Here is a 27,468-nt window from a genome sequence, read left to right on the forward strand (position 1 = left end):
ACCTGTGTACAATCAAAGTGTCACATGATCTGTCACATGATCTCAGTATATAGACACCTGTTATGAAAGGCCCCAGAGCCTGCAACACCACTAAGCAAGGGGCACCACCAAGCAAGCGGCACCATGAAGACCAAGGAGCTCTCCAAACAGGTCAGGGACAAAGTTGTGGAGAAGTACAGATCAGGGTTGGGTTATAAAAAAATATCCGAAACTTTGAACATCCCACGGAGCACCATTAAAGCCATTACTAAAAAATGGAAAAAATATGGCACCACAACAAACCTGGCAAGAGAGGGCCGCCCACCAAAACTCATGGACCAGGCAAGGAGGGCATTAATCAGAGAGGCAACAAAGAGACCAAAGATAACCCTAAAGGAGCTGCAAAGCTCCACAGCGGAGATTGGAGTATCTGTCCATAGGACCACTTTAAGCCGTACGCTCCACAGAGCTGGGCTTTACAGAAGAGTGGCCAGAAAAAAGCCATTGCTTAAAGAAAAAAATAAGCAAACACGTTTGGTGTTCGCCAAAAGGCATGTGGGAGACTCCCCAAACATATGGAAGAAGGTACTCTGGTCAGATGAGACTAAAATTGAGCTTTTTGGCCATCAAGGAAAACTCTATGTCTGGTGCAAACCCAACACCTCTCATCACCCCAAGAACACCATCCCCACAGTGAAGCATGGTGGCGGCAGCATCATGCTGTGGGGATGTTTTTCATCGGCAGGAACTGGGAAACTGGTCAGAATTGAAGGAATGATGGATGGCGCTAAATACAGGGAAATTCTTGAGGGAAACCTGTTTCAGTCTTCCAGAGATTTGAGACTGGGACGGAGGTTCACCTTCCAGCAGGACAATGACCCTAAGCATACTGCTAAAGCAACACTTGAGTGGTTTAAGGGGAAACATTTAAATGTCTTGGAATGGCCTAGTCAAAGCCCAGAGCTCAATCCAATTGAGAATCTGTGGTATGACTTAAAGATTGCTGTACACCAGCGGAACCCATCCAACATGAAGGAGCTGGAGCAGTTTTGCCTTGAAGAATGGGTAAAAATCCCAGTGGCTAGATGTGCCAAGCTTATAGATACATACCTCAAGAGACTTGCAGCTGTAATTGCTGCAAAAGGTGGCTCTACAAAGTATTGACTTTGGGGGGTGAATACTTATGCACGCTCAAGTTTTCTGTTTTTTTGTCTTATTTCTTGTTTGTTTCACAATAAAAAATATTTTGCATCTTCAAAGTGGTAGGCACGTTGTGTAAATCAAATGATACAAACCCCCCAAAAAAATCAATTTTAATTCCAGGTTGTAAGGCAACAAAATACGAAAAATGGCAAGGGGGGTCAATACTTTCACAAGCCACTGTAAACCATGCAAATCTGATTCTTAATAATCATTGAAAAACACATATTAGTTTAAAGATGTAATAAATAAGATGAATTAATCTTGGATAATGTCTTCTATTTTTCCTTTTTTTTTGTAACCTCTTTTAGCAAATACTGAAAAAAAAGGTTATGTAGGGTTTATACAGTTAAAGCTAAAGAGCAGCCATATTCACTATTGAAACAGTAGTATATGCTAAAACATGCATATGTTATTTTAAATCCGCTACTGAATTTATAATTTAGCATTAAATGTGGACACCTCCAAGTATACTTATATGCCTTGTTTCCCAGTGTGTGCCCAGGCCCTGTATAAATCCTCTGCATACGACACCAGTGTTCACTGTTTGGTGACAGTCTCTGTGATTCATTGTCTAGCAGGACAGAAAAGGTCACTGTGTTGCCAGCAGCTATATTTCTGAGCTGCAAGACATTTCAGCCAGGTCATACTTTGGAGTCCGATATGCAAAGCTAATGCCATCGTTATTTTTAGACAGGTGTTAATCAAGAGTTTCATTTGACACACAGCTGTCAGATTATTTATTATGTAGGCTTATGCGGATGTTTGCCATGAAATATCGGACAAGCAATTGAATGTATTAGTCAATGAAATATTATTAGACTAACAATATTTAATGTTCCCTACACTAACAGGCTTAAAAAAATGAAGAATGTCCATAAAATTAAATAATCCCCTGGTATGAAATGTATGCAAATTGACAAGGTCACATTATGTGTAATGTGATCCATTAGAACTCTACTGTTTGCGTGAGAATCGTGTGCGACTATTCAGCAACCATCATAGGAAAGCAAGGACTTCAGTATATATTCCTCCTGAGTCCGACAAACACGAATTGATGCATGTAAATGTAATTTTCGGTATGACTTGCAGCATATATACTATGGTATATGCCTTTGAGTAAAATGGGTCAACTTATGCCAGTCATTACTGTATCTTGTATAGGTGAAATGTTGATGTGATGTTCTACTACAATTAATAATCTTCAGATTCTTTAAAACTGTAGCTATTGCACATGGATTTGCTGCTATCCAGTTAGGGCAGTTACACCAGGACATGTGTTTAAAATAAAAAAAGCACATTACATTACCATGATGACCAGTAAATAGCCTGATTGCCAACTCATTAGCTCACCATCAAAGCCTGTAAACTCTCTGGGAATGTAGATCTGACACTACCATTGGCATACTTATTCTGTAAGTGGCAGTGTAAAGTAACAGCTGTGGAGTTGCTGTGGTCAGTTGCTCATAGTAAATGCCTGCCACATAAATAGTCAATTTATTTTGAAAGCTAAAACAGCTCAAACTATAGGTTTCAATGCAGTATAAATGTGCAGGACAGACATGCTTTGTACGGCTGTGTTGTGGTTGTTTTTTTATTGTCTCTTTTTGTTTATCCCATGTCGTTTGCCTCACTAAAGTGCCATTATGTTCATGCAGTTGTTTTTACTTTAATTTTTTTCCCAAGCAGGATGGGTTGGCATTTCATTTCCCCTGGTTTTTCAGCTTGTTTTCTTTTTTCCCCAGTGCTGAACAGTTCACAATCCCTCACGTGTGTTCCACACTACAAGCAGCTCTCCTCTACAGGATTTATTTCTACAACACACTTCACAATTGGTCACTCCGCTGTTTCAGCATTCGTCTGAGGCTTTTGTTTGATACAAATGTATTTTGATATAGAAGATATAGTGTTCACGTGCTACAAATAAAAGGAGAAAACTTTGTTTTGTTTTGTTCCTTTATAAATTCTATACTGTAGCTGAGAAGTGGGTCACAATTTTGTTAAATTTTATCATTTGAAAATGACTGTTGTTGAGCTGGAGACCATCTAAGAACTGGGAACTGGAACTAAAATGTATTGGCCTCTTACTGAGTGCCCAGCGTGTACTGTATATAAAACCCCAGACCGTAGTTTATAGTAGATTGATATGGAGATAGAGAAAAAGACAATGGAAAAGGGACATCTTGGTGATTGATTGGACACCAGGATTTAAAGAACACAAGTTCCTTCTTACTGTGATGAGCCTGAGGCAAAAAGACACACAGGCATGAGTAAAAAGACAAGGAAAGGATGTAAACATTGAAACAAAACCCAAGAGAAATGCTACATAAAGAGACAGAACAACATGGGGTTACATACAAGGGGTTATATACAATTTACCCTCTGTATCCTATTCTAGGTAAACCGCTGCGGATGCCTTGGCTGGGTCATTTCGACTTGAGTCCCAGGGGAAATTGTCTAATCGGGCCCGATTCACACAGTTTTCACCTGTGAGATATTTTAAGTGCATTTGTTTTCAGATGGTAGAAAGACACCCAGTGTAATAGTTACCAAACCAGAAATAAACAACTCTGACATTTCATGTATGGGGCTTGTGATTAGTCAAAGGTTGTTTATTCTACTTTTTAGAAATCCAAATGATCTTATTTTTATTTTAGAAAGAAATGTGCTAATGTCGATTTGAAGTAGATAGCTTTGTGGATTTAGCCCATTATTGCCAAGCTGAAACTGTATTTTGGTGAAACTAACAGCAGGGGGCTCACTGGAGAGTTATGTTAAAAATTATATTTAAAATCAACATCTTTTTGAAAGTGCAAATACACTGTTAGTGAAACAAGGTAAGCATGTTTCTGTCTCTTCTGATGATTGCTTTGGTATGTGGTGTCGAGGCAACCTTGTCAGCAAGAAAAATTTTGAAGTTACAATTATTAATATCAGTTTTATTTCAAGTGCACAAAAATGGTATAGACTAAGCATGGGTATTCTTATTGAATATCAATATTAAGAAAAGTGTTGAATTATTAATATATAATAATATATAAATTGAGTGTTAATACTTATTAAATCAAGTCAAATTATTTTTCTTTACTGATTTGAACTTCTACTGTTGAAAAAAAATAACACACACACATTATTGCCTTGTGTTCACAGCTATTCTTTTACAGAATGCATTTAGCAGTTACCATATATCTACTGCACAGTATCCATCTTTTGCCATTAATATGGGTCATTGCAAATGGAATGACTCTACAGTGCATTTAGCCTATGTGCCTAGGTGGAAAATCACTTCATTACTCCTGTGCATTGTTCTCCTGAGCAATATGAGCTGACTTCAGATAAAATGGATATAAGAAAGATAATCATACTGGGCACAGATTCAGGAGTTGGTTTTTGAGGAAGTAAGGCAAGTAGAAAAATAAAAGACTGACAGCTGGGAAAAGGCATTTTCCACTTCACCACATGTTTTGACGCAGCACCAGGAAAGAACAGAATGCTCTGCAATGACAAGCAAACCCACTCAACACATAGCCCCATTCAAACCAGCAGGAGGCTGAAAAATTATTTTCTTAGTTAATGGGCATCACCTGAGGGAGGATAAAGGACAAGTGCAGCAGGGGCTTAACCCAAGACCTTCTGCACCAACAATTAAAATAATACTTCTTTGCAAGAGAAACAGTTGAGAATCCCAAGACAGCATGTAGTCTTTACCTTCACACACAGATCTCACAGACTCAACCTCATCACAGAAACACACACACAAGAGTCCATTAATACAATCTGTATATTTATTATCATCTCAGAAACACTTTTCTGTTGTTGTCCATAATTCACATTCAAACAAAATACCCAGTTCTAATATAATCCATACAAGATACATAGAATAAAACTGTGCACAATGATATATCATTAGTTTAGGTCCATAGGGTTATATTAGAAAGACATACATATATTTGTGAAACAGCTGTTTAATATCGCCACGGCCACTATAACAATAGGGTCTGAAATACATCACCTTACTAAATTAATAACAGGCAGAAAAAATAGTGAATTGACTTATTATTAATATTATTGTTATTAATAAGAATATTATTATTACATTTAACCAGTTTAGCTACATCTAATATTCAAAATAGCATTTACCAATAATACTGTAAAAATAAAAAAGGGACACAAACATCACTTAGTGTTCATTGCATCTGTTGATAAGGTATTAAGAGGTGCTGGCAGAGAAGCTGGCAGTTAACTTTAACATCTGCAAATAGGTAGCGTTTCACTGGGTTGATTCAGGGTCAGTTTCTCACTGAGAATCTAGCCGAACGTGTTGCAGTGTTTTCACTTAATGTTACCATGAAAGGAAATCAAAAGCATATATGCAGTTATGCTTCAAACATGCAGAGGAATGAACACACATTTAAGACCAGTCATAATATCTGATTACTCTTTGCATTGTCCACTTGATCTGTATTTTGGCTTGCAGTAATGCTGCTGAAACAACCCTCCAGGTGAGATTCTACAGTTAAAAACATTAATATGGTAACATTCACAGATGCATTTGTAAAGACTCGTTCAAATGGTATTTTAAAAAGGGCTACAGTACAGTATTCACTTCTATTACAGAGGCATACTTCAAAGCACAACACTGGCAATGTAAGTAACTGAATTATTTTGAAATAGTTTGTGTAGAAGCACACATTTTATTTCACCCACAATACATAATATTGTAGGGATGCAAACTTGACTGCACAAAAACTAATGAGAAGCCACAAGCATATAATTAAAAAAAAACAAACAAAAAAAAAAACCCTGATGCTGCTATTTTTAGCACCAGGCTGTCAAGCTTACAAGCCCGCAATGCGTTGTTTCACGGTACAATATTATACAACAAACCAAACCAAACTTTAATTATTTTGTCACACTGGTAGTCACAATATCACACAATTACAGCAGATATACATGGTTACACCAGATTATACACAGGGAACAGCTCATTAAATATTGCACGTCTTGGCCCATTGCTCCTCAGAACTGAGGTTGCACAAACTATAAAAAAGTCATTTATTCTTATTTACTATTTCATGCAACATTTAAGACCATACACTCGAAACTTATGCCCATTTTCAGTTTCATTTCACGCAAACACAACAGACTGTCTGCCAGTAAAACCATTTAAGTTAACATTCTTAAAATTGGAATTTATTTCTAAAATGTGTGTACCATTAAACAGATTTTTTTTTCTTCAGCTGCCTATTTAATTAAAAACCGAATTTTGGTTTTACTAAAATTGTGAATGAAAACTACGGGAAATATAATCATATTTTTAGAAAGCACATTAATCTGCTTGGTCATGTCTGTATTACGGTTGGTACATGTGCTTACTAATCTTCTAGGCAAACATGCTTGTTAAGATGTAAAAAAGTGAAAGTATATTAACAGGATTGCACAGAAATGAATTTGGGTTTTACAGCCTACAAAGTCTGACAGCAGTGTGCAGGTAAAAAAGAAACAAAGAAAAAACAAAAAGACAAAGCTAGGTGTTTTCAGTAGCTGTTCTTCAAATGCATCCCTGTTACATTCAGGGTGTGGGTCTAATGCTAAGAAAATCATCTATGAAGAGAAATACAGTTAAAAGAAATACTCACCAGACAACAAAGCCAGGCAGTTAAAGAGAAACACCCAGCCAAAAATGAGCAAAGTATATTGCATTGCATTAAAAAAGTAAACCCAACACCAAGTTTGGGACCTCAGGCCCATATTTGGGTTTCACCAATATACTGGCAAATGCATATTATCAAATAATAGTAGAGCTTTAAAACAGTAGGGTTTTTAGAAAATGCTTTCTGTGTATTTTAGGGACGTTAAAGTATGGCTGTATGAATGCTTAACAATAATCTTTTTTTTGTATCCCAGAAGGTTATCGTCTATAAATAAAAAAAACACAACAGTGACCATTTTAGAAAGGTGTAGTGTAAATGAATAAAAAAAATAAATTAAAAAAAACTGCAGAAATGTAGAGACTGTGAATAGTATTTAATACATTAAGGCTGTTAAAAGGCCACACATTTTTCAGGTAGTTCATATTTTGCAGTGCATTGAATTACAACACAACCAAACAGAACAGTAGTTGAAGACTCAGCAGTGTTTGAGCCCAGGTACCAAGCACATTAACACAGGCCAGATACATACATAAACTCATACACAGGGTACTGCAGTAAACAAGCAAGCCACACACACACACACAAAAAACAGAAAGGGAAAAAACAATATATTGTTGTCATGGAGAGAGAAGACCTCAGTAAATCAAGCTTGGAATACTGCAGTGCATAATCAAAAACTCTTGCAACAGAGCCTGAAGTGGATGATCAGACAAGTTCAGAGCACGAATCCAGCAGAATATATAATATCAAATAATAATTTGGCTGCCAGAAAATAACTGCTTTTTTGTCAATGTTGATAAATGAAAGTTATTTATCATGTAGTATAATTGCCTGCACATTTTAAAATGTAAAAAAACAGTGACGCTGAATTCATTCAGGTTTTTCTGGTAAACTAGGTACAGCTGCTACAATTATACAAACAGTTATAGTTTGTATATGTGAATACACAGACATCTTTCACCCAGGGAGGGATTTCATTATTTGGCACCTACTGTATTGGGAGATCTGAGCATGCTTCTTTAGTTCATTCTGATGCTTGATCTGAATCAGAAAATAAATACACTGTAGAGCAACAAGGCTGTTCCAATCCAGAAAGCATACTAACATGTATTAACATTAGGGGCCCTATTTGACAAGCTAACCCAAGGGCTAATTGCCTGTAATAAAACACTTTGAATGATATAAAACTAGCAAGCAACATGCTAAAAATTTTAGTTTGTATACGTTAAAATAGTTTTATTCCTTTTTAGAGAAGAGTGTTACCCTCTGCACTTGTTTTGTTAAATAGAGCTCTGTGTCTGCTTTTGTTTTACTCAATTGAGGTTAACGTGCAGATCAAAGTATATGATGGAGATTTGACTGTTTGCCAGGACTCTGAATTTTTGTAGACATAATTATATATATATATATATATATATATATATATATATATATAATATATATATATATATATATATATAATAGTGTGTGCACACGTGTTTGTTTCAAGATCTAGCCTTATAGAACTTTTTCACATTTAGCGCTACAGAGTGAACAACCTTTTTCGGTTCTCATTTGGAATCTATCTTGCATTCTTTCATATCCTACGACAAAATGGTCCCAACATCTCTGAGCGTATGTGGCTTTACATAAGGAAAATAATTTCTCAAAGTGAGCCGTTTAATTTAGGCTTAAAAAAATAATGTCTGTCCCATATATTGACATATAAAGAGAATACTTACATGAAGCGCTGTGTTTAGTTCACTCATAAGGATGGCCTTAAACAACCCACTACAGTATTCCATGAACGTTAATGAAGTAACCTAAATGTATTAAACTTATCTATATTGACTTTGCTTTGAAACTTACCAGTGCCTGTAAGTGACAAAGGTCACCAACTGGTAAATAATTTGGTAGTCTACCTATTTACTGATGTCATAGTCAAAACAATGAACAAATATATGATTTTGTTATAAATCAACATATTACCACTGAAAACTACTTCTTAGTGTATGTACAATCAGCTTGCGTAGTTTTGTTGATTGCTCCATTAAGTGCACTAAAACAAGAAATTTCCAGAGAACAGTACTGCGTACATAACAGCAAAAACACAACTTTTTTTTTCATTATCATTTATTAAGATATGGATAAATGATAGTTTCAAAAACTAAAATCTAAGGATTTTCATATATTGGCCACAGCACACATTACGACTGCCTCTGAGATGCTCGCAGTTATTAACAGCCACAGTTGGGTTCTTGTAGCGGAGGAGGGTTTTCTGTTAGCTTTGTGTTCGGTTTCCCAGCAGTGGCAGCAGGGTTGGTTTCTAAACTCTCTGACATCCTGTCACAGATGATGTCCACAAGCTGCTCAAATGTCTGTTTAACGTTTATGTTGTCCTTTGCACTAGTTTCAAAGAATTCAAATCCTTCAAAGACAAACAGAAAAATTGTTATTATATACAGGTTTATGTTTCTACCATCTACATGTTACCAACACAGCCAATATATTTCTCATCATGATTAATCTTTCTCAAGCAATATGAGATTTTGAAAATCCATTTCAATGCTGTGTGTTGTTTATCCCTCGTTTTCATTTTCTCAAGAACCTTGTACTTTTTAAATGAAGGTTACAACGCACATTAAAGTTGGTTCTGTGTAGAAAACAGTGATTTATACATCATGTAAAAAAGATAACATTCTGGGAGAAATGCATCCTGATTGTGGTTTTCACTGTATACAGTATGACTCCATGAGTGAATGCAGGACCCAGAGAGGGATGAAGAGAATTATCTCAGATGTAATATATTTATACATATTAAGAATTAAATGAAACTCCATGTTAAAATACATAGCTACATCAGTGATATAATACCATGGAGCTCTACCTATATAAACTAAGTGGTTTGTGCAAGACAGTTCTCCAGACCTTCGACATCTTCAGGTTGCCTTTGAGAGGTTCTCCCAGTTCAGGTAATATTGATCAATTATCATGTAACTCTATAAGATAGCTGATTGAAATATTTCCAATATTTGCAAATAACTGTTTTGTTTTGTACTATCAGTGACCATGGATAGTATTATTATTATTATTATTATTATTATTATTATTATTATTATTATTATTATTATTATTATTAGTATTAGTAGTAGTAGTAGTAGTAATAAACACAATTTAATTATTAACAGTTACCATTATTAAGGCTATAATTCTGTCACAGACATCATGAAAATCATGAATTTGAATAAAGTCATTGAAATCTTGGAAATGGATGTAAAATAGCCTGGACTCAGAGATGACGCAATTCTGACTTGTTGCACAGGGCTGGAGACTCTCAATTCAGACACTAAATTATTTGGTGACGTGAATTCTTGTTTTTTTGCAACATGACCGTGCCATTGTTAATGAATTGTCATTGATATTTAATAAGAGACTGTAGGAAAGGTGTGGCCCAGGATCTCGAGGTCAACCGAAGCAGGTTGATAGAACATGCAACTGCAAATGAGGTGGATGAGAGGAGGAGGAAGAGGAGAAAAAACCTGGGATTGAAAGAGTTAAGTCCAGGCTTTCGGTTATTGGGATAAACCAGTGAGAGAAAGAAGAGGACACTAGAATAGCAGCAAGCAATATCGGTATTTCTAGTTTTTATATTATATGATGGGTTGTAGCTTCAATCAGTATTGTTATTTTTGTTTTACGTTTTATATGTACAGTCAAATCTATCTACCAGCTACAGAATATTTGGTTTAAACGTGGTTGTTAGGTACTGATGGCCTTCAAATGAAAGTGAATATAAAGTCAGTTTGTGTGAAAAAAAAAAAAAAAACATTCCTCATTAACTAATGAAACTTAGAACCAAACAATGAGCATTGTGTAAAATGCAGTATAGAAGGATTTTAACAACATGGATGTTAACATTTTATTACTCCAGACTTTCAGAATGAGGTGTAAGTAAAGGTTTAATTAACAGCCCCAGTTAAAACTGTTTAATAAGAATGTATGGTTTAATAAGTCAGTATCAAGCCTCAGTCATAGTCGATTTATATATATATATATGGATTATATATATATATATTATATATATATTATTATATAATATATATAATATAATATATATATATATATACAGCTCTGGAAAAAATTAAGAGACCACTGCAAAATTATCAGTTTCTCTGGTTTTACTATTTATACGTATGTGTTTGGGTAAAATTAACATTTTTGTTTTATTCTATAAACTACTGACAACATTTCTCCCAAATTCCAAATAAAAATATTGTCATTTAGAGCATTTATTTGCAGAAAATGACAACTGGTCAAAATAACAAAAAAGATGCAGTGTTGTCAGACCTCAAATAATGCAAAGAAAATAAGTTAATATTCATTTTTAAACAACACAATACTAATGTTTTAACTTAAGAAGAGTTCAGAAATCAATATTTGGTGGAATAACCCTGATTTTCAATCACAGCTTTCATGCGTCTTGGCATACTCTCCACCAGTCTTTCACATTGATGTTGGGTGACTTTATGCCACTCCTGCAGCTCGGCTTTGTTTGATGGCTTGTGACCATCCATCTTCCTCTTGATCACATTCCAGAGGTTTTCAATGGGGTTCAGGTCTGGAGATTGGGCTGGCCATGACAGGGTCTTGATCTGGTGGTCCTCCATCCACACATTGATTGACCTGGCTGTGTGGCATGGAGCATTGTCCTGCTGGAAAAACCAATCCTCAGAGTTGGGGAACATTGTCAGAGCAGAAGGAAGCATAAAGTGTGGCATTAAGTCACCCAACATCAATGTGAAAGACTGGTGGAGAGCATGCCAAGACGCATGAAAGCTGTGATTGAAAATCAGGGTTATTCCACCAAATATTGATTTCTGAACTCTTCTTAAGTTAAAACATTAGTATTGTGTTGTTTAAAAATGAATATTAACTTATTTTCTTTGCATTATTTGAGGTCTGACAACACTGCATCTTTTTTGTTATTTTGACCTGTTGCCATTTTCTGCAAGTAAATGCTCTAAATGACAATATTTTTATTTGGAATTTGGGAGAAATGTCAGTAGTTTATAGAATAAAACAAAAATGTTCATTTTACCCAACACATACCTATAAATAGTAAAACCAGAGAAACTGATAATTTTGCAGTGGTCTCTTAATTTTACATACAGTGGCTTGCGAAAGTATTGACCCCCCTTGGCATTTTTCCTATTTTGTTGCCTTACAACCTGGAATTAAAATTGATTTTTATTTGGATTTCATGTAATGGACATACACAAAATAGTCCACATTGGTGAAGTGAAATGAAAAAAATAACTTGTTTCAAAAAATTCTAAAAAATAAATAACGGAAAAGTGGTGCATGCATATGTATTCACCCCCTTTGCTATTAAGCCTCTAAATAATATTTGGTGCAACCAATTACCTCCAGAAGTCACATAATTAGTTAAATAAAGTCCACCTGTGTGCAATCTAAGTGTCAAATGATCTGTCACATGATCTCAGTATATATACACCTGTTCTGAAAGGCCCCAGAGTCTTCAACACCACTATGCAAGGGGCACCACCAAGCAAGCAGCACCATGAAGACCAAGGAGCTCTCCAAACAGGTCAGGGACAAAGTTGTGGAGAAGTACAGATCAGGGTTGGGTTATAAAAAAATATCCGAAACTTTGAACATCCCACGGAGCACCATTAAAGCCATTATTAAAAAATGGAAAGAATATGGCACCACAACAAACCTGGCAAGAGAGGGCCGCCCACCAAAACTCACGGACCAGGCAAGGAGGGCATTAATCAGAGAGGCAACAAAGAGAGCAAAGATAACCCTGAAGGAGCTGCAAAGCTCCACAGCAGAGATTGGAGCATCTGTCCATAGGACCACTTTAAGCCGTACACTCCACAGAGCTGGGCTTTACAGAAGAGTGGCCAGAAAAAAGCCATTGCTTAAAAAAAAAAATTAGCAAACACGTTTGGTGTTAGCCAAAAGGCATGTGGGAGACTCCCCAAACATATGGAAGAAGGTACTCTGGTCAGATGAGACTAAAATTGAGCTTTTTGGCCATCAAGGAAAACGCTATGTCTGGTGCAAACCCAACACCTCTCATCACCCCGAGAACACCATCCCCACAGTGAAGCATGGTGGTGGCAGCATCATGCTGTGGGGATGTTTTTCATCAGCAGGGACTGGGAAACTGGTCAGAATTGAAGGAATGATGGATGGTGCTAAATACAGGGAAATTCTTAAGGGAAACCTGTTTCAGTCTTCCAGAGATTTGAGACTGGGACAGAGGTTCACCTTCCAGCAGGACAATGACCCTAAGCATACTGCTAAAGCAACACTTGAGTGGTTTAAGGGGAAACATTTAAATGTCTTGGAATGGCCTAGTCAAAGCCCAGACCTCAATCCAATTGAGAATCTGTGGTATGACTTAAAGATTGCTGTACACCAGCGGAACCCATCCAACTTGAAGGAGCTGGAGCAGTTTTGCCTTGAAGAATGGGCAAAAATCCCAGTGGCTAGATGTGCCAAGCTTATAGATACATACCCCAAGAGACTTGCAGCTGTAATTGCTGCAAAAGGTGGCTCTACAAAGTATTGACTTTGGGTGGGGGGGGGGGGGGGGGTGGTGGGGGGGTGAATAGTTATGCACACTCAAGGTTTCTGTTTTTTTGTCTTATTTCTTGTTTGTTTCACAATAAAAAATATTTTGCATCTTCAAAGTGGTAGGCATGTTGTGTAAATCAAATGATACAAACCCCCAAAAAATCTATTTTAATTCCAGGTTGCAAGGCAACAAAATGGGAAAAATGCCAAGGGGGGTCAGTACTTTCGCAAGCCACTGTATATACTGTCTACTCAAAAGAGCCAACTTCCTGATGTTTAGGAATGATTAACATGTGTGGTTGAAAACTGTGGAGGTAGTTATAGGCTTTTGATGCCATGGCAATGACACTCACTTTATTATAAAATGCACATTTTAAAGTGGCATATTCCATTTTTTTAACCAGCCCAAATACAGTGATAAGAACCTCGGTGGCAAAGTGAATATTATGCATCCTTAACACTAGAGGCTCCATCAATACCACTTAACCATGCACAATGTTCCTATTATTCCTATGTATTGTCATGCGTGGTCTGGAAACTCTCCTGTCACGAGGCAGGGTAAATACCTTTACACTGGCAATGACATGAAACCAAAACATACTGTTTACATCATTTCAATGCATAAGTAACTGCATACTGATTTTTATTTTTTACCTGGATATTTATTCTATTTTATCATCTTAAACAAATAACAAATCAAATAACAAATGCCTACTGATAATCAGACAATAAAAAGGTATATTAAATGATGAATCACTAAAATAAGTAATTGCACACGTTAATATACTATAACAACATTGAAAATGTTGAGCAATTACTAATATTCTACTATATCTAATTCCTAAATAAAAGGAATCCACCTACCAAGCTGTTCTGCCAACTGCTTGCCCCTCTCAGCGGAGATTACTCTTTCATCTTCCATGTCACATTTGTTACCAGCCAGTATCACCTGTGCATTGTCCCATGAGTAGGTTTTGATCTGGGTTGACCTAGAAAAAGATACAGAAAATTAAAAGTAGGGAGATGATTTTAGAAAGTCAGGTGTGCACTCAAGGAACGAGGCACAATTACCGTTACACGTCGGCTTGGAAACGTATTGCTGATTCTGCTGATCACACCGTCTCAATGACCTCAGTCTGTCATAGAAATGGAGTTGTCAGGGCCTGCAGTGACCCCCTCCCCTAAAAGAGTAGCTTGGTACCCAGCTACTCCTGTGGCTGTGCTGTGCTTCACACAGGAGAAGGAAGTGGCTAGCGAGATCAGCACTTTATCTAGTTTGCCACCTGCAAGGATCCCGACCAAGCTGTCATTCTTTGCAACCCGGTGGGTACTGGGAGTAGTTAAGGGAGTTGTGGCAGAGCAAAGCTCTGCCCTTTTTAAATTGGCAGGGATGGGGTTAATTTCCCCTACCTGCCTGGGTTTATTATGTTCAGGTGGCTGGGGTTGTAGTTGATTAGGTTAATTAACGATCAATCAGCACCCATCCACCTGACATAAAAGGAGGCCTCTGCTTCTCATTTGGGAGGAGGGAGTTGAGGAAGCAGGTTGGTAGTTTTTGGTTTGTGTGTATTTTTGAGATTTGTGAATCCGGTGAAGGCATTGCCCAGCCTGGAAACCTTTATTTTGTACATTTTGCTTTTTTGTTTTTCTTTTTGTGTTTAAATCCCTTTATTTTGTCCTTGTGCACTTTTATTTTGTGTTATTTATAATAAAATTAGTATTTTTTGAACTGCAGACTGTCTCTGGGCCTCTATCCACTCACCAGCCTGCCACAGGAGTACAGAAATTCTATTGGAGGACATTGCAGAGAAGGAATGGGTAGTATTTAGGAGAAGAAAAAAAGACCCGTAAGACATTATCAAATTGTGTGGTAGAATCCCCAGTAGCATACCCCCAGGGGAATCTTTTTAGTAGCTACTGTACATTGTTATCTTTCATAATGTTTATCTAATCCAGGTGATATCGTGATTTGGTTGTAAACAGACCATTATAACATAGGTGTCATTTTAATAAAATGTAGGCCCCTATCATATTTCAAAATGGCAAATACTGTATGTCACCATCTACAGTCAGAAAGTGTTCTTTGAAGGCTCCCGAGTGGTGCATCTGGTAAAGGAACTCTATGCACCCTATAGCCTGGATGTCGCTGGTTCAACTGCAGGCTATTCCACTGCCGACCATGGACAGGAGTTCCCAGAGGGGACAACTGGCTGAGTGCTGCCTGGGAGGGGAGGACTTAGGTCGGCCAGGGTGTCCTTGGCTCACCACACACCAGCGACCCCTGTAGACTGGCTGGGCGCCTGTGGGTCTGCCTGTAAATTGCCCAGAGCTACATGGTCCTCCGATGCTGTAGCTCTGAGGTGGCTGTATGGCGGGCCTGCAGAGTGAAAAGAAGCGGACGGCTGATGGCACACGTTTCAGAGAAGGCATGTGTCCGTCTTTGTTTCTCTCAAGTCAGTGCGGGGGTGACAGCAGTGAGCTGGGTTGATACAGAAAAATAATTGGGCTTACCAGACTGGGGAGAAAATGAAAAAAAAGTGTTCTTTGGTTCAATGTCAACTAATTTCAGACCACAGCCTTTTGCTTTTACAATACTTATTCTGCCAAAACTACACTACATGCCCAATGTTTTTCAACTGTACCTATAAATTTGAGACAATACAGCTGTACAGCACAGTGATTTATACTGCAATGTTGCTTAAAATGCGTCAGGTGCTATCTTGTTTTGTGTTTTTCAGCATTCATTTATGAGAATTTATTATAGTGAATACAAGATATATATATATATATATATATATATATATATATATATATATATATATATATATATATATCATAACCTTTTAGATATCTGTGTAACAAGCCAGGTTCGATAATTCACTGGTCATGAACACAAAACATGCATAATTAACTCTGAACATCTGTTTTCAATGTTTATCTTTTGTAATCACTCTGCGGCTAATGTTGTTATTTTTAAATGGTTCTTTATCTGAATGCTAACACTATAAAATGTTGTATTCAGCGGAATATGATTAACTAACTGTACACATGTTTTATTCAGTAAAAATCCATGGATAATTTCTTCTAACCCTTTACCTTTCCCTAAAATAATAATAATAATAATAATAATAATAATAATAATAATAATAATAATAATAATAATAATTGTCTTTAATAGGGTGATGTAGGTAGTCAATCAAGCAGGTAGGAAGCATACTGGTAAGAGCTTTTATTTATTATCACAAACATATACAAGCAAGTCACCTAGCAAAGGCTTCTAGGGAAACAAGGTATAACACATAGACAGAACTTTCATACACAGAGGCAGATAAGCTACTGATAGCAGTCTGTCTGTCACTTTGTCTTAGTGCTTCTGTCAGTATTCCAATTTAGGCATACAGAAACAAAGCCCTTGTACAATGTTTTTTTTATATGCTCTTGCACTACATTTTTAATGATGTGCTGTCACTGTTATCTTCATCCCTAGCACTGCTTCTGTAGGTACAGACTTCTAGTACTGATCATTCTACTGGATCAGGAAAACATGTAGAAGCTACAGAAATGGCACTTCTGGCATACACAGTTCCCATGAGTGTGATATAAAAAGAAATGGAAAAGATATGAAACAGGTTGTGAAGGCTCCTCGTGGGAATAGGTCCTTTTCACCTGGTACCTATGGAAACCAGAAGGACAGTCTCTGTGAAAGCTGTGGTTGAGAGGCACTGACAGTCGTGAGCCCTGCATTTCACCTGCTGACGCACGACACGACCTTGAGGCGCTACAGCCCCAGTGATGTGGCCTTGCACCTCAACGAGCCCTTAAAATGAAGAGCAAATTGTGAGGAAGAGTAAACAAATAGTTTCTTAGTTATGAAAGAAACAACAAGACAGAAATTAGTAGGTGTAGAGAGGCTGATATATTAACTCTGAGGACCCAATTTTCATCAAAGGGCAAGGATTTAACATATTCATGTTCATTTCATTAGCGCTTGATTATAGGGCCTATTACGGGGTCAGCCAAAAATCTGAAGAGTTGCCTCATTTTCCTTTTGGCCTCAAAGAGATTTTGAGACAGGACAAAGGTATGCCATTGTGAGCTGAACAAACCACTTCCAAGCAGCTCTTTTCAAAAATCAAACGGTATTGCAGGGAAGCTACTCAACACAAAATAAATAAGAAGTTTATGAGGGACACAACGTAGGAGACAATGTATAGAAAACTAACAAGTAACACAATTTATCAAAATGTATTATTTATACAAATAATACATTTTTAAAAATAGTTTGTTGCGATGCATTTTTTATAAGCACATATCCAATTTGTGTTGGGTTTAATATACACTGCCACAGATATTCCGAAAAATAGGGCATTAAACAACAGCATAAACAAAATGATAACGCTTAACAATAAATTACTTTTAGCAATTCTATATTGTACAGATACAGTTTCTGCACTGTACTCAATAAAGGCCTCCATGGTGAAATGTTTACTGCAGTATAATGGAATGCATATTTTATCATTATCGAAAAATCACAGAAAACAGGGTAAGAAGTATTCCACATTAATGGGGAAGTCATTTTCTCCTAATTCTCCACTTTCCATGGATTGGCCAACGTTAACCAAATCGTGCCACAGTCCAGAGTTTGTTATGTTGAAAATCACAGCATAGGGGATATAGCAGGACACAACTTAATCACTCTTGAGTTTGCACATTGCCTCACCTTAATTGGGTTCTTTACTCTTACTGGGTGCCATGTCCTGAGAATGCATTAACAAACAAAGGCATCATACATTTGTACATGTATCGTTGCAGTTATAATTCAATATTGAAAACCAGTAGCTGTACCAGTAACGGACACCCTACAGTGCCTGCTGCAGAACACGCTCCCCATAGTGGAAAAGTTGGTGGTATTAGTGACATGATAGCGTTTCATCCTGGCTTCTTATGCATTGCTAAGGATATACAACATTTATTAAGACAATATTTCAACACTACTGCCGCCTGCCAAGTTCTTTCATTCTTTTGCTTGCGCTCTGGAAGAAATATTAATAAAACAGTTCACACATAGGGGACTGCAAATTGAGATTTCACCGGGTGAGTTTTAGTCATGGCACATTCTTGCTAAAGCGATGTACTGTACAGCACAGGCTTTCAAACCATGTGTCTAGAGAACATGCTGTAAAAGACATAGAGCATTCAATTTTGCAGCCATGCCAATGAAATGTTTACTTAATTGGTTTTAATATTAGGACACACACAACAACGTAAAAAACCCAATGTGGATCGACTAGTTCAATGTTTTGATAGTACAGCAGGTGGGTCTTATTGGCAGCCATTACTGTTAAATCTGTCGCATTGCACCCTAGCATTCGGTGATGCTGTGAAAGACATTTAGAAAGGATTCGAAGACACTTTCCACTGGTAAGTTGTTCCACCTTGTCAGCTCACTTAACATTAATAAAAGCAAAGCTCTTCAATCCACTGCATGTCCTTCATAATGTAGAAAATTATGCTGCTATTATTTTCCAACAGGATATTGTTATGCTTCATTGTTTGTATAACAATACAATAATGAGAGATGTGACCTTTTCTTCCGAAATGTCGCATTTACGTAGAAATGAGGGAAACATGATGAATTGATTTGTTTTTTCATGGAACTGACAGATATTCTTCAGTCATGGGTTTAGCAACACCCACTCAGGAAACACAAATCACAGGAAAAAAAGCTTTTAACTAATCATACCGAATGTGAGCTGCAGTACCCAATAGGTCATGGTAATTGTATCAGATTCTTTCTCTGTCTGTAAACTGTACAAAAACGGGGTTACTGTCTGCTACAGAATGCTAGGTAAAGAGTAAATAAAGTTCAAACAGAATACTTAACTTGCACTACATAAATAACCTTAAGCTGCCTCTAGCTAAACTATGCAATATACATGCAAGTTTAAGAGGCATTAGAAAACGATTCAGTACCATCAGCCAATCAGCTTCCAGTTCAATTGGGTTCTAATACAGTAGATGCCCGCTGGAACATCTCAGCACCAACTGTCAATCACATTTAAAATCAATCCACGCAAGTGCTGGCTTTTTCATTTTGACTTGCTGTATTTTTAAGTGTAGCTCACATCTATTGGACAGTAAATACTAAACAAAGACACAATTGGTCCAAATTTATTTTATTATCCACCAAAACCAGTCAATCAATAATTTGCATCGACGAAAGCAACCAATCCCGTACCTGCAACTGCCGAGAGCCAATCACAGACCGTCAGCTCGACTGGAGCACAGACACAGCATCTTCAGTAATATTGCTCTTTTCATATATGGATTCAGAAGAGAAAGGCTTTGGCTGAATGCAGAAACATGATGAGTGAGGAAGCATTTTAGAGTGGTATTCCTCAAGCAATGTCCTGCTTATAAATAGAAGTTTAAAACCCTAACAAATTAATACAAAATAAAAATCAATTTACTAAATAAAAACTCATTGTTTTTCTCTTTATATGTACATCATCCTTGTTTTTTATTTAAGAAATGTTCAGGACTATTTTCTTAGAACAACTTGACTCAGCGAAAAGGTACCCAACAAATCAGTACAGGTTCAAGTAAATCTAGGTTTCAAGGTGTTTTTTTTTTTTTTTTATTTAAGCGATGGTGCCCGTTGATGGTTCAAAACTGTTCAAGCTCTGTCAAGTTCCTCGAGGAGCGTTGATGGACAGCAATCTTCAAGTCATTCCACAAATTTTAAATTGGATTTAGGTCGAGGGTCTGACTGGGCCACTCAAGGACATTTACTGTTTTGTTCCTTAGCCACTCCAGTGTAGGTTTGGCTTTCTTTGGGTGATGTGCTGTGTTGGGTTTGTGCCAAACATAACGCTTTGCATTTAGGCTAAAAAGTTCAATTTTAGTTTCATCAGACCACAAAGCTTTTTGCCACATGGCTACAGAATCTCCTGAGGTTTTTCTTGGCACACTTCAAACGGGATTAAAGGTGGGCTTTCTTGAGTGATGGCTTCCTTCTTGCCACCCTACCGTGCAGGCCAGATTTGTGGAGTGCTTGGGATATTGTTGTCACATGCACACTTTGACCAGTCTTGGCCATAAAAGCCTGTAGCCTGGCCTCTTGGTAGCCTCTCTGATCAGTCTCTTTATTGCTCGGTCATCCAGTTTGGAGGGACAGCCTGATCTAGGCAGGGTCTTTGTGGTGCCATACACCTTCCACTTCTTAATAATCTTCTTGACCATGCTCCAAAGGATATTCAAGGCCTTTGATATATTTTTTTTTATACCCATCTCCTGATCTGTGCCTTTCAACAACTTTGTCACAGAGTTCTTTTGAAAGTGCCTTGGTGCTCATGATTGAGTCTTTGCTTTCAAAATTCACTACCCAGCAGAGGGAACCTACAGGAACTGCTGAATGTATCCTGATTCATGTGAATCACTACAATTTAACAGAGATGGAGGCCACTTAACTTGGTGTGTGATTTTGAAGGTGATTGGTTACACCTGTGCTAATTTAGGATTGCTATTACAAGGGGGTGTACACTTATCCAACCAAGCTATTTCAGTTTTTATTTTTAGTAAATTTTTTTACAAATTTCTACACTATTTTTTCACTTGGAAGTTGTGGGGTAGAATGTGTAGATAAATGAGAAAAAAAAAGTAATTTTAATGCAGTTTAATTCCAGGCTATAAGGCAACAAAAGGTGACAATTTTGAAAGGGGGTGTAGACTTTCTATAGGGACTGTATGTGGAAATTCAGAAACTCATTACCACCTTTTTTTTCAGAAAGAAGAAAAACACCTACTGAAGTAACACATCTAAAAAAATAAACTTTAATTAAGAGGTCTTGGTAATTCTTAAGAAGCTTATTTCTAGTTTTGAAAGGCGTTTTTTTTTTTTTTTTTTTTTTTCTGAGAAAGTGGTGCTAACAACACTTCCCCCATTATTCTGAAACAGCATATCAACAATGCACCCTGACAACAGTATGGCTGTGTGTCTCTGATTATGAGATTGAATAACACTGAAATGCTAATGATGCCCACATCTTTTGTGATCACATAATTGAAATTCTAAAGTATGGGCTTTCTAAAGCTAATAACTAGGCAGGCACATACATAACTGTTTAAGAAGTGCACAGTAAGTGAACTAAACAAATGCAATCTGAAAAAAATCTATACCAAAATGCTGAGGTACACATTGTGTGGAAAAATTTAACATGTTACAAGATACCTTAATATAGAATAAATACATATTTCTTGATTGTTAGAGTAAACATTACTTTGTGTATAGCTGAAGGTGTGGAACATACAGGGATCATTTATGCAGGTGTAAATGCAAAACTGGAGCTATTAGTATCATGAACGTAAATAACCATGACTTGCATGAACTGTATTTTTAATTTTAACATATGGGCAGATGCTGGTTTGAAAGGAGGTATAACTGCAGTGTACATATATCAAAACAATGAAAAGTTGAGGTTTACATGATTAAAAAATATTGTATTTCAGGATATTTGGGAATTTTGGAATATCTGTGTTGAAAGAAAAGTAAACACGGTGCAATAAACCTGCTACCGTATACCACCAGATTCAAATGCTCTCAATAAGGGCTCATGTTTAATCAGAACTGGACAATACCGTATACCACCAGATTCTAATGCTCTCAATAAGGGCTCATGTTTAAACACAACTTTACAGTTTAACAGCACAGGGACTTTGCAACTGCAGATGAGTTGATAAGTACAAAGTGATGCTGTTTAATTGGAAAATTAACTCCACAGATTGGGAGAATAGTGTGAGCAAAATACAGGGTTTCTTTTTAAAGAATAAAATCCCCAAATGTTCACCACACATCACCCATATGGGTTCTCCTTGTACCCATATTCTTAATGAGTGCTGTTAATATTGTGATGATCTGTTATTAAGACCCACTGATGCTAAAAAATGCCATCCTCGTAAAACCACTGTAAATGTAGAACTGAGTAGGACAAGATGACAGTGATATAACTGAATTAATCACCCACCCTCCAACTCCACCCTCTTCCTCAACCTCATCTGACGAACCTGAGAAGTTTATTTGTACCTTAGCGCTACAAAAGGCCTGAACACAGATGGAGAAATTCTGACTCCTAATGGAAACTTCAGCAGTGTTTCAAAACTATAAATAACACATTTCTAATCAGAAACACTGTTTTTTTTTTTTTTTAATGACAGTAGCGAATCTAAATAGCACCTCCTTTTAACTCTATATTAATAAGCAATCACTTTCCATGCTGCCTATATATAATGTACAATAAACTTTTGTTGAAAATATGGTTGTCTTTCACAATCATGTTTCATCTCAGATTATTTACTTTGCATGAATTGAGTGTAATGATATAAAAATGCACAGGAAAGAGGTCCATCATAGAGAAGGCTCGAGAGCTTTAGGGTGGCTGTATTAAGATCCAGCACTTCATTAAAAATGTTACTTTCTATGCTCTCTGTTGCAACTAATACCCTGTCCACACATACAAAATAATGAATAAATTATACCATACACCACATTGTTTATTATGGTTTGGTAGTTCTTGATTCCATTAAAAAAAGTTTACATCATCCTAAGTCTATTCCACATCTTGGGGCTGATCTGGTTGCTACTTCTATTCTAGGTAAAAAGCCTGTGTTGATGTGATCAAACTTGACTTTTTCTGCTTCAGTGACCCAATGGAAATGTGGGTTACATCAATCCAAGATCATATCTTGCCTGACCATGAGGATCAAGTTCTTCCTTTTCATTATGGCAGACAGTTGTTCACGTAATTCTCTTATCCTGCAATTTTAAAGTATGATCTTAAAGAACAATTGTTTATATTGTCTAATTTTCATTTTTCCACTGTAAAATTTCCCATAACTTTGTTTCGGGCTACTCTGTTAGGCAGTAGCAGTGGGAGGAATCTGGGACCAAAATTCATACATGTTACAGTAAAAGAACCAAACAAAATATAGAAAGCTGTCTGAAAGCAGCATCAATACAGTGTTGATATATATTTGACAGGATGGTAGGCAAGTTTTTTTTTTTCTACAGCAGCATAACAAAGTGACCTTCATGTTCACTGTATTTATAAATAAAAGGCTGGTTTCACAGACTAATTGTGTACCGTTTTCAAACTCAGTTCCTCTTTTACACCCTAAACTGGAATTATGTATTTATCTCTTGACTAGTACAGTACATGTGCAATCTTTTCTTCTTGATTTCACAATAGGGAGCTATGTTTGGAGTGCAGGAAATAAAAGAAAAAAATGTACTTGTAATACTTTGCACTGTGCTGTACTTGCCTTCACACACGTGAATTCAGAATTAGGTTGGGTTTTTTTAAATACCAAAGTATTTCATTTGGTATCAGAACACTTGTTTTGCCTCTGGGTGAATAGTAGCTGGTCTTGCCTGAAGCCACTCTCACTGCTGTAATTAAATGTAAAAATGGTATTGGACTACAAAATGTTACATTAGTGCTAATGAAACCAGCTTGAATGCATTTTAAGAAATACTGTGTCTAAGTAATGACACGTCATCCTATTGGTAATTACAGAAAAGCAGAATGGAATGTTTTTTTATTTAATTGGCCATTGAGCTTTTGTTGTTTTTGAAGCGTAATGTCCAAATCCCAACTGAACAGCTTTAGAAACTACCCAGCACTTTGAAAAGCTGTTCGTGTAGGAGAAAGAGCAAAACAGAAAGTTCAAAATGTCAGACAGGAAATGAAACAGAGGCTTTCAAACTGATGGAGCAGCTACAAGTGGAGCTGAGATTTGTAAAAGGTGATAACAGTTTCCCTGGAAACCAGTAAGAATTCCTTTAATGGAGCAATAAGTATCAAGAGGCCAGCCAAATGTCTACTTCTGGCAAACAGTGTCTTCAGTAAACAGATGCAAAGTGATACATATGTGTCACAAAACATGGTAGGTGTACTTAATCTGACAGAACTGAACTCCTAGGAGACATGGAAGGTTCACAGAAATTCAAATAAGTGTACTGTTATATAGTGTTCATTTGGGTCTGATTTGGAAATGTAATATTTTCCTGTAAACCCTGATGCGTACTAAAGGCCAGACTTTCTTTCTGAAATTTTAAGTAATGCAAATGTTATTGTCTGAACTTGTGTTTGCATTTATCTTAAAGTAGAAGTTGTGAGTTCCTGGGCTGGGATGCTTTTTGTCTTTTTGTGGGGTGTGAACTCAGTACCTAGTGCTTGCTAAATCAAGCCTGGAACACACTGCCCAATTGAAATCATTGCGAGCGGGCTTAACACACTGCCTGATGGAAATCGATGCAAGGGATGCAGAAATTGAGATTTTTTCTGATGCAAATCAATGACATAAGCAAACCATAAGGTGGCGTGATCGTGAAAACCACTTATGACTGGAGGCATGCATATATTCTCTCTCTCTCTCTCTCTCTCTCTCTCTCTCTCTCTCTATACATATATATATATATATATATATATATATATATATATATATATATATATATATATATATATATATATATATACATGCACACACACACACACACACACACGGTATTCCATTGGTTTGTAAATGTCCATGCTGACATCCTTTGAAAACAAGCCCTGACAGCCCCAAGCATTGTACTTTTTAACTATCAAATGAAATATTTACAGAATGCTTAAAAACTGGTGCTATAACCATGATTCATTAATTATCAACAGCGTTTTAATTAAATTATACCAAATCACGTTTGGTATAAACAATGTAGGGAATATACTGTGTCGCCCAAATGCTTATAATGAAACCATGTATTATGTTTTCCCTTCATTGTAAATAAACACTTGGTATCATTTAATTACAGCCGTGCACCTCTGCCTGCCATTCCTTGCTCCCAGTTGCCAGCCTGTGTTGCAGTCGCCCTAGGCAAGCCACCTGGATCCCTCCTCGTTGGTTCACAGTCCCTTCAAGGTAGCGTTGGAGGGACCAACCCATCCTCAAGCCCGCCCGCAGGAAGGGCCGAAAAATAAAATGTATGGACTTGAGGGTGGGTGGGGGGAGCTGGCCTTGGTATGGCCTGTGTCTTTAAAAGAAAAGGGGGGGGGTATGTAACGGATGTAGCAGGACAGGGGGCCTGCAAACCTAAAAATGTTTGTTTTATGGCAGGGACGGCGTTAAAAAGCCTCCCTGCCAACCTAATTGATTAATTTAATTGTTTTATTTATTGTTAATAGTTAACTATCACCTGCACCTGGCCATTATTGATAATTACAGCCAGGTGCAGGGTTTAAAAGGAGTGCAGCCAGTCTCCTCTAGGCTGTTGCTGCTGTGTGAAGAAGCCTGACTGAAGGTCCTAAAAGAGAGAGAGAGAGAGAGAGAGAGAGAGAGAGAGAGAGAGAGAGAGAGAGAGAGAGAGAGAGAAAAAACACACACCCCCTATGTTTGGCTTTTCTGTGTAAAGTGTGCTGTGTTGCATTACATGTCAGGTAAAAGGCTTAGCTGTCCTGTAAATTAGACGGGGACCTACATGTGTGTAGTCAGTGCTCGCGAGAGCTAGGGTTTTGTTTATTTTCTGTTGTAATAAAAGTGTGCATATGTGCTGAAAATTCAAGTTTTCTTCTTCTTCTTCACGTTTTTAAAAGGACACGAACCCAAACTATGACTAATCTGTTTGCTGTTGGAAGTCCTTTTTTGTGGTCAGACAGCAATGCCAGTCTTAACTCTGAGGGTTTCCTTTCAGATAACCTGGGAACACTGAGATAAGAAAGATGTGCAAACTTGAGCTAAGGGCATGTGTGACAGGGAACTCCCCGTCTACATGAATATGTTTGGAACTGGCAGGGAGGGGGTTAAATTTCTCCCTGCCAGAAAAACATGTGAGAATGTGGCTGGAGCTCTAATTGAATAATTATTGATTTAACTGGGCTCTAGCCACAGGGGATAAAAGCCAGGGGAGACGCCCTGGCTGGGAGTGTGTGTGTTTTCTGTTTGGGGTGTGTTTTGTTTGGGAGTTTTCTTTTGTGTTGGAGAGCTTTGTATTTTAAAGAAAGGAGTATCTTGTTTGAGGACCTGGAACCTGACTGTTTAATTTGTAAGTTAATTTTGATTATTTATTTGTGAGCCTCTTGTTGGTCTTTGTGCCTGTTTGTTTGACTATTTTTGTTTAATAAAGAACTTTATTTTTGCCTTTACTCTGTCTCTGAGCCTCAATCCACTTGCCAGCCTGTCACAGCATGATAGATGATTGTTACACACTGCTCATTCATTGTACTGACTACAGTGAAGGAACATTAAAAAAGCTGGTCAAATTATAATGTCACCTCTTTTCCAGGATAACCTGTACTGTAACAGAATGTCAACACACACTGTACAGTTACTAGGAAGCCAAGCCTGTTATCCAAAAAGGATTAAAATATTCAATGTGGTGCACTAAAACCCTTAATTACATTATTTGAGGATAACTTGAAACATTGTATTTAAAAAAAAAAAAAAAAAAAAAAAAAAAAAAAAAAAAACCTGGTTTTAAACAGTTCTGTTCATAGGCTTGAATTGCTTTTCTCCATAAAACATTTTCAACACGGAGCTGTACAGTAACTTGTTCCACTGGCCCCTTTGCTCCTATGAGTCTCACATTGTATTTGTTGCTGAGGTTCAATTTTCAATCTGAAAAGAGTCCAGAATACTATCAAACTGATTTGAAATTACTGTATAATCTATTACTTTTCACAAGACAGTGCAGAGTATGTAGTATTGAGCTCACCCCTTTCAATACAGGAGCCGAGTACAGGGAAATGCATTCTTCATTCTTGAAATTACTTAAAATATTCTCATGCAAGTAAAAAATGTGATCAAAATTTACTTCCATCTTAAATTATTGAATCAGCATTTTATAAACAGCATTGTTTAAAATGATATGCAGCATGCTTATTGACAGAATGTATTTGCAGGGCAGTCTGTAGCAATCCAGTGAGCCTATTTGTGATGCACAGAAGCTTTACTTCCACTACCCCAGTATGGGAGAAGAATTTTCATGCCATACTCGTGGATTACAGTTTCAAATCAA

The 27,468-nt window shown here is 37.1% G+C and overlaps 1 protein-coding gene across 1 annotated transcript in view; it reads right to left on the bottom strand.

Moving 5' to 3' along the window:
* Positions 1 to 8,303: 8,303 nt before the first annotated feature.
* LOC121300850 (ras-related protein Rab-3C) overlaps positions 8,304 to 27,468 on the bottom strand; it is a 41,722-nt gene continuing 22,557 nt past the window's right edge. The window contains exons 4-5 of the mRNA XM_041229795.1: positions 14,283 to 14,407; positions 8,304 to 9,240 (exon numbers count right to left, since the gene is read on the bottom strand). Of these exons, the coding sequence (XP_041085729.1) occupies positions 9,050 to 9,240; positions 14,283 to 14,407 (316 nt within the window). The 3' untranslated portion in view covers positions 8,304 to 9,049. The remainder of the gene's footprint in view (positions 9,241 to 14,282; positions 14,408 to 27,468) is intronic.

Source organism: Polyodon spathula, chromosome 2 (assembly GCF_017654505.1).
Source record: "Polyodon spathula isolate WHYD16114869_AA chromosome 2, ASM1765450v1, whole genome shotgun sequence".
In the NCBI taxonomy this organism is placed as follows: domain Eukaryota; kingdom Metazoa; phylum Chordata; class Actinopteri; order Acipenseriformes; family Polyodontidae; genus Polyodon; species Polyodon spathula.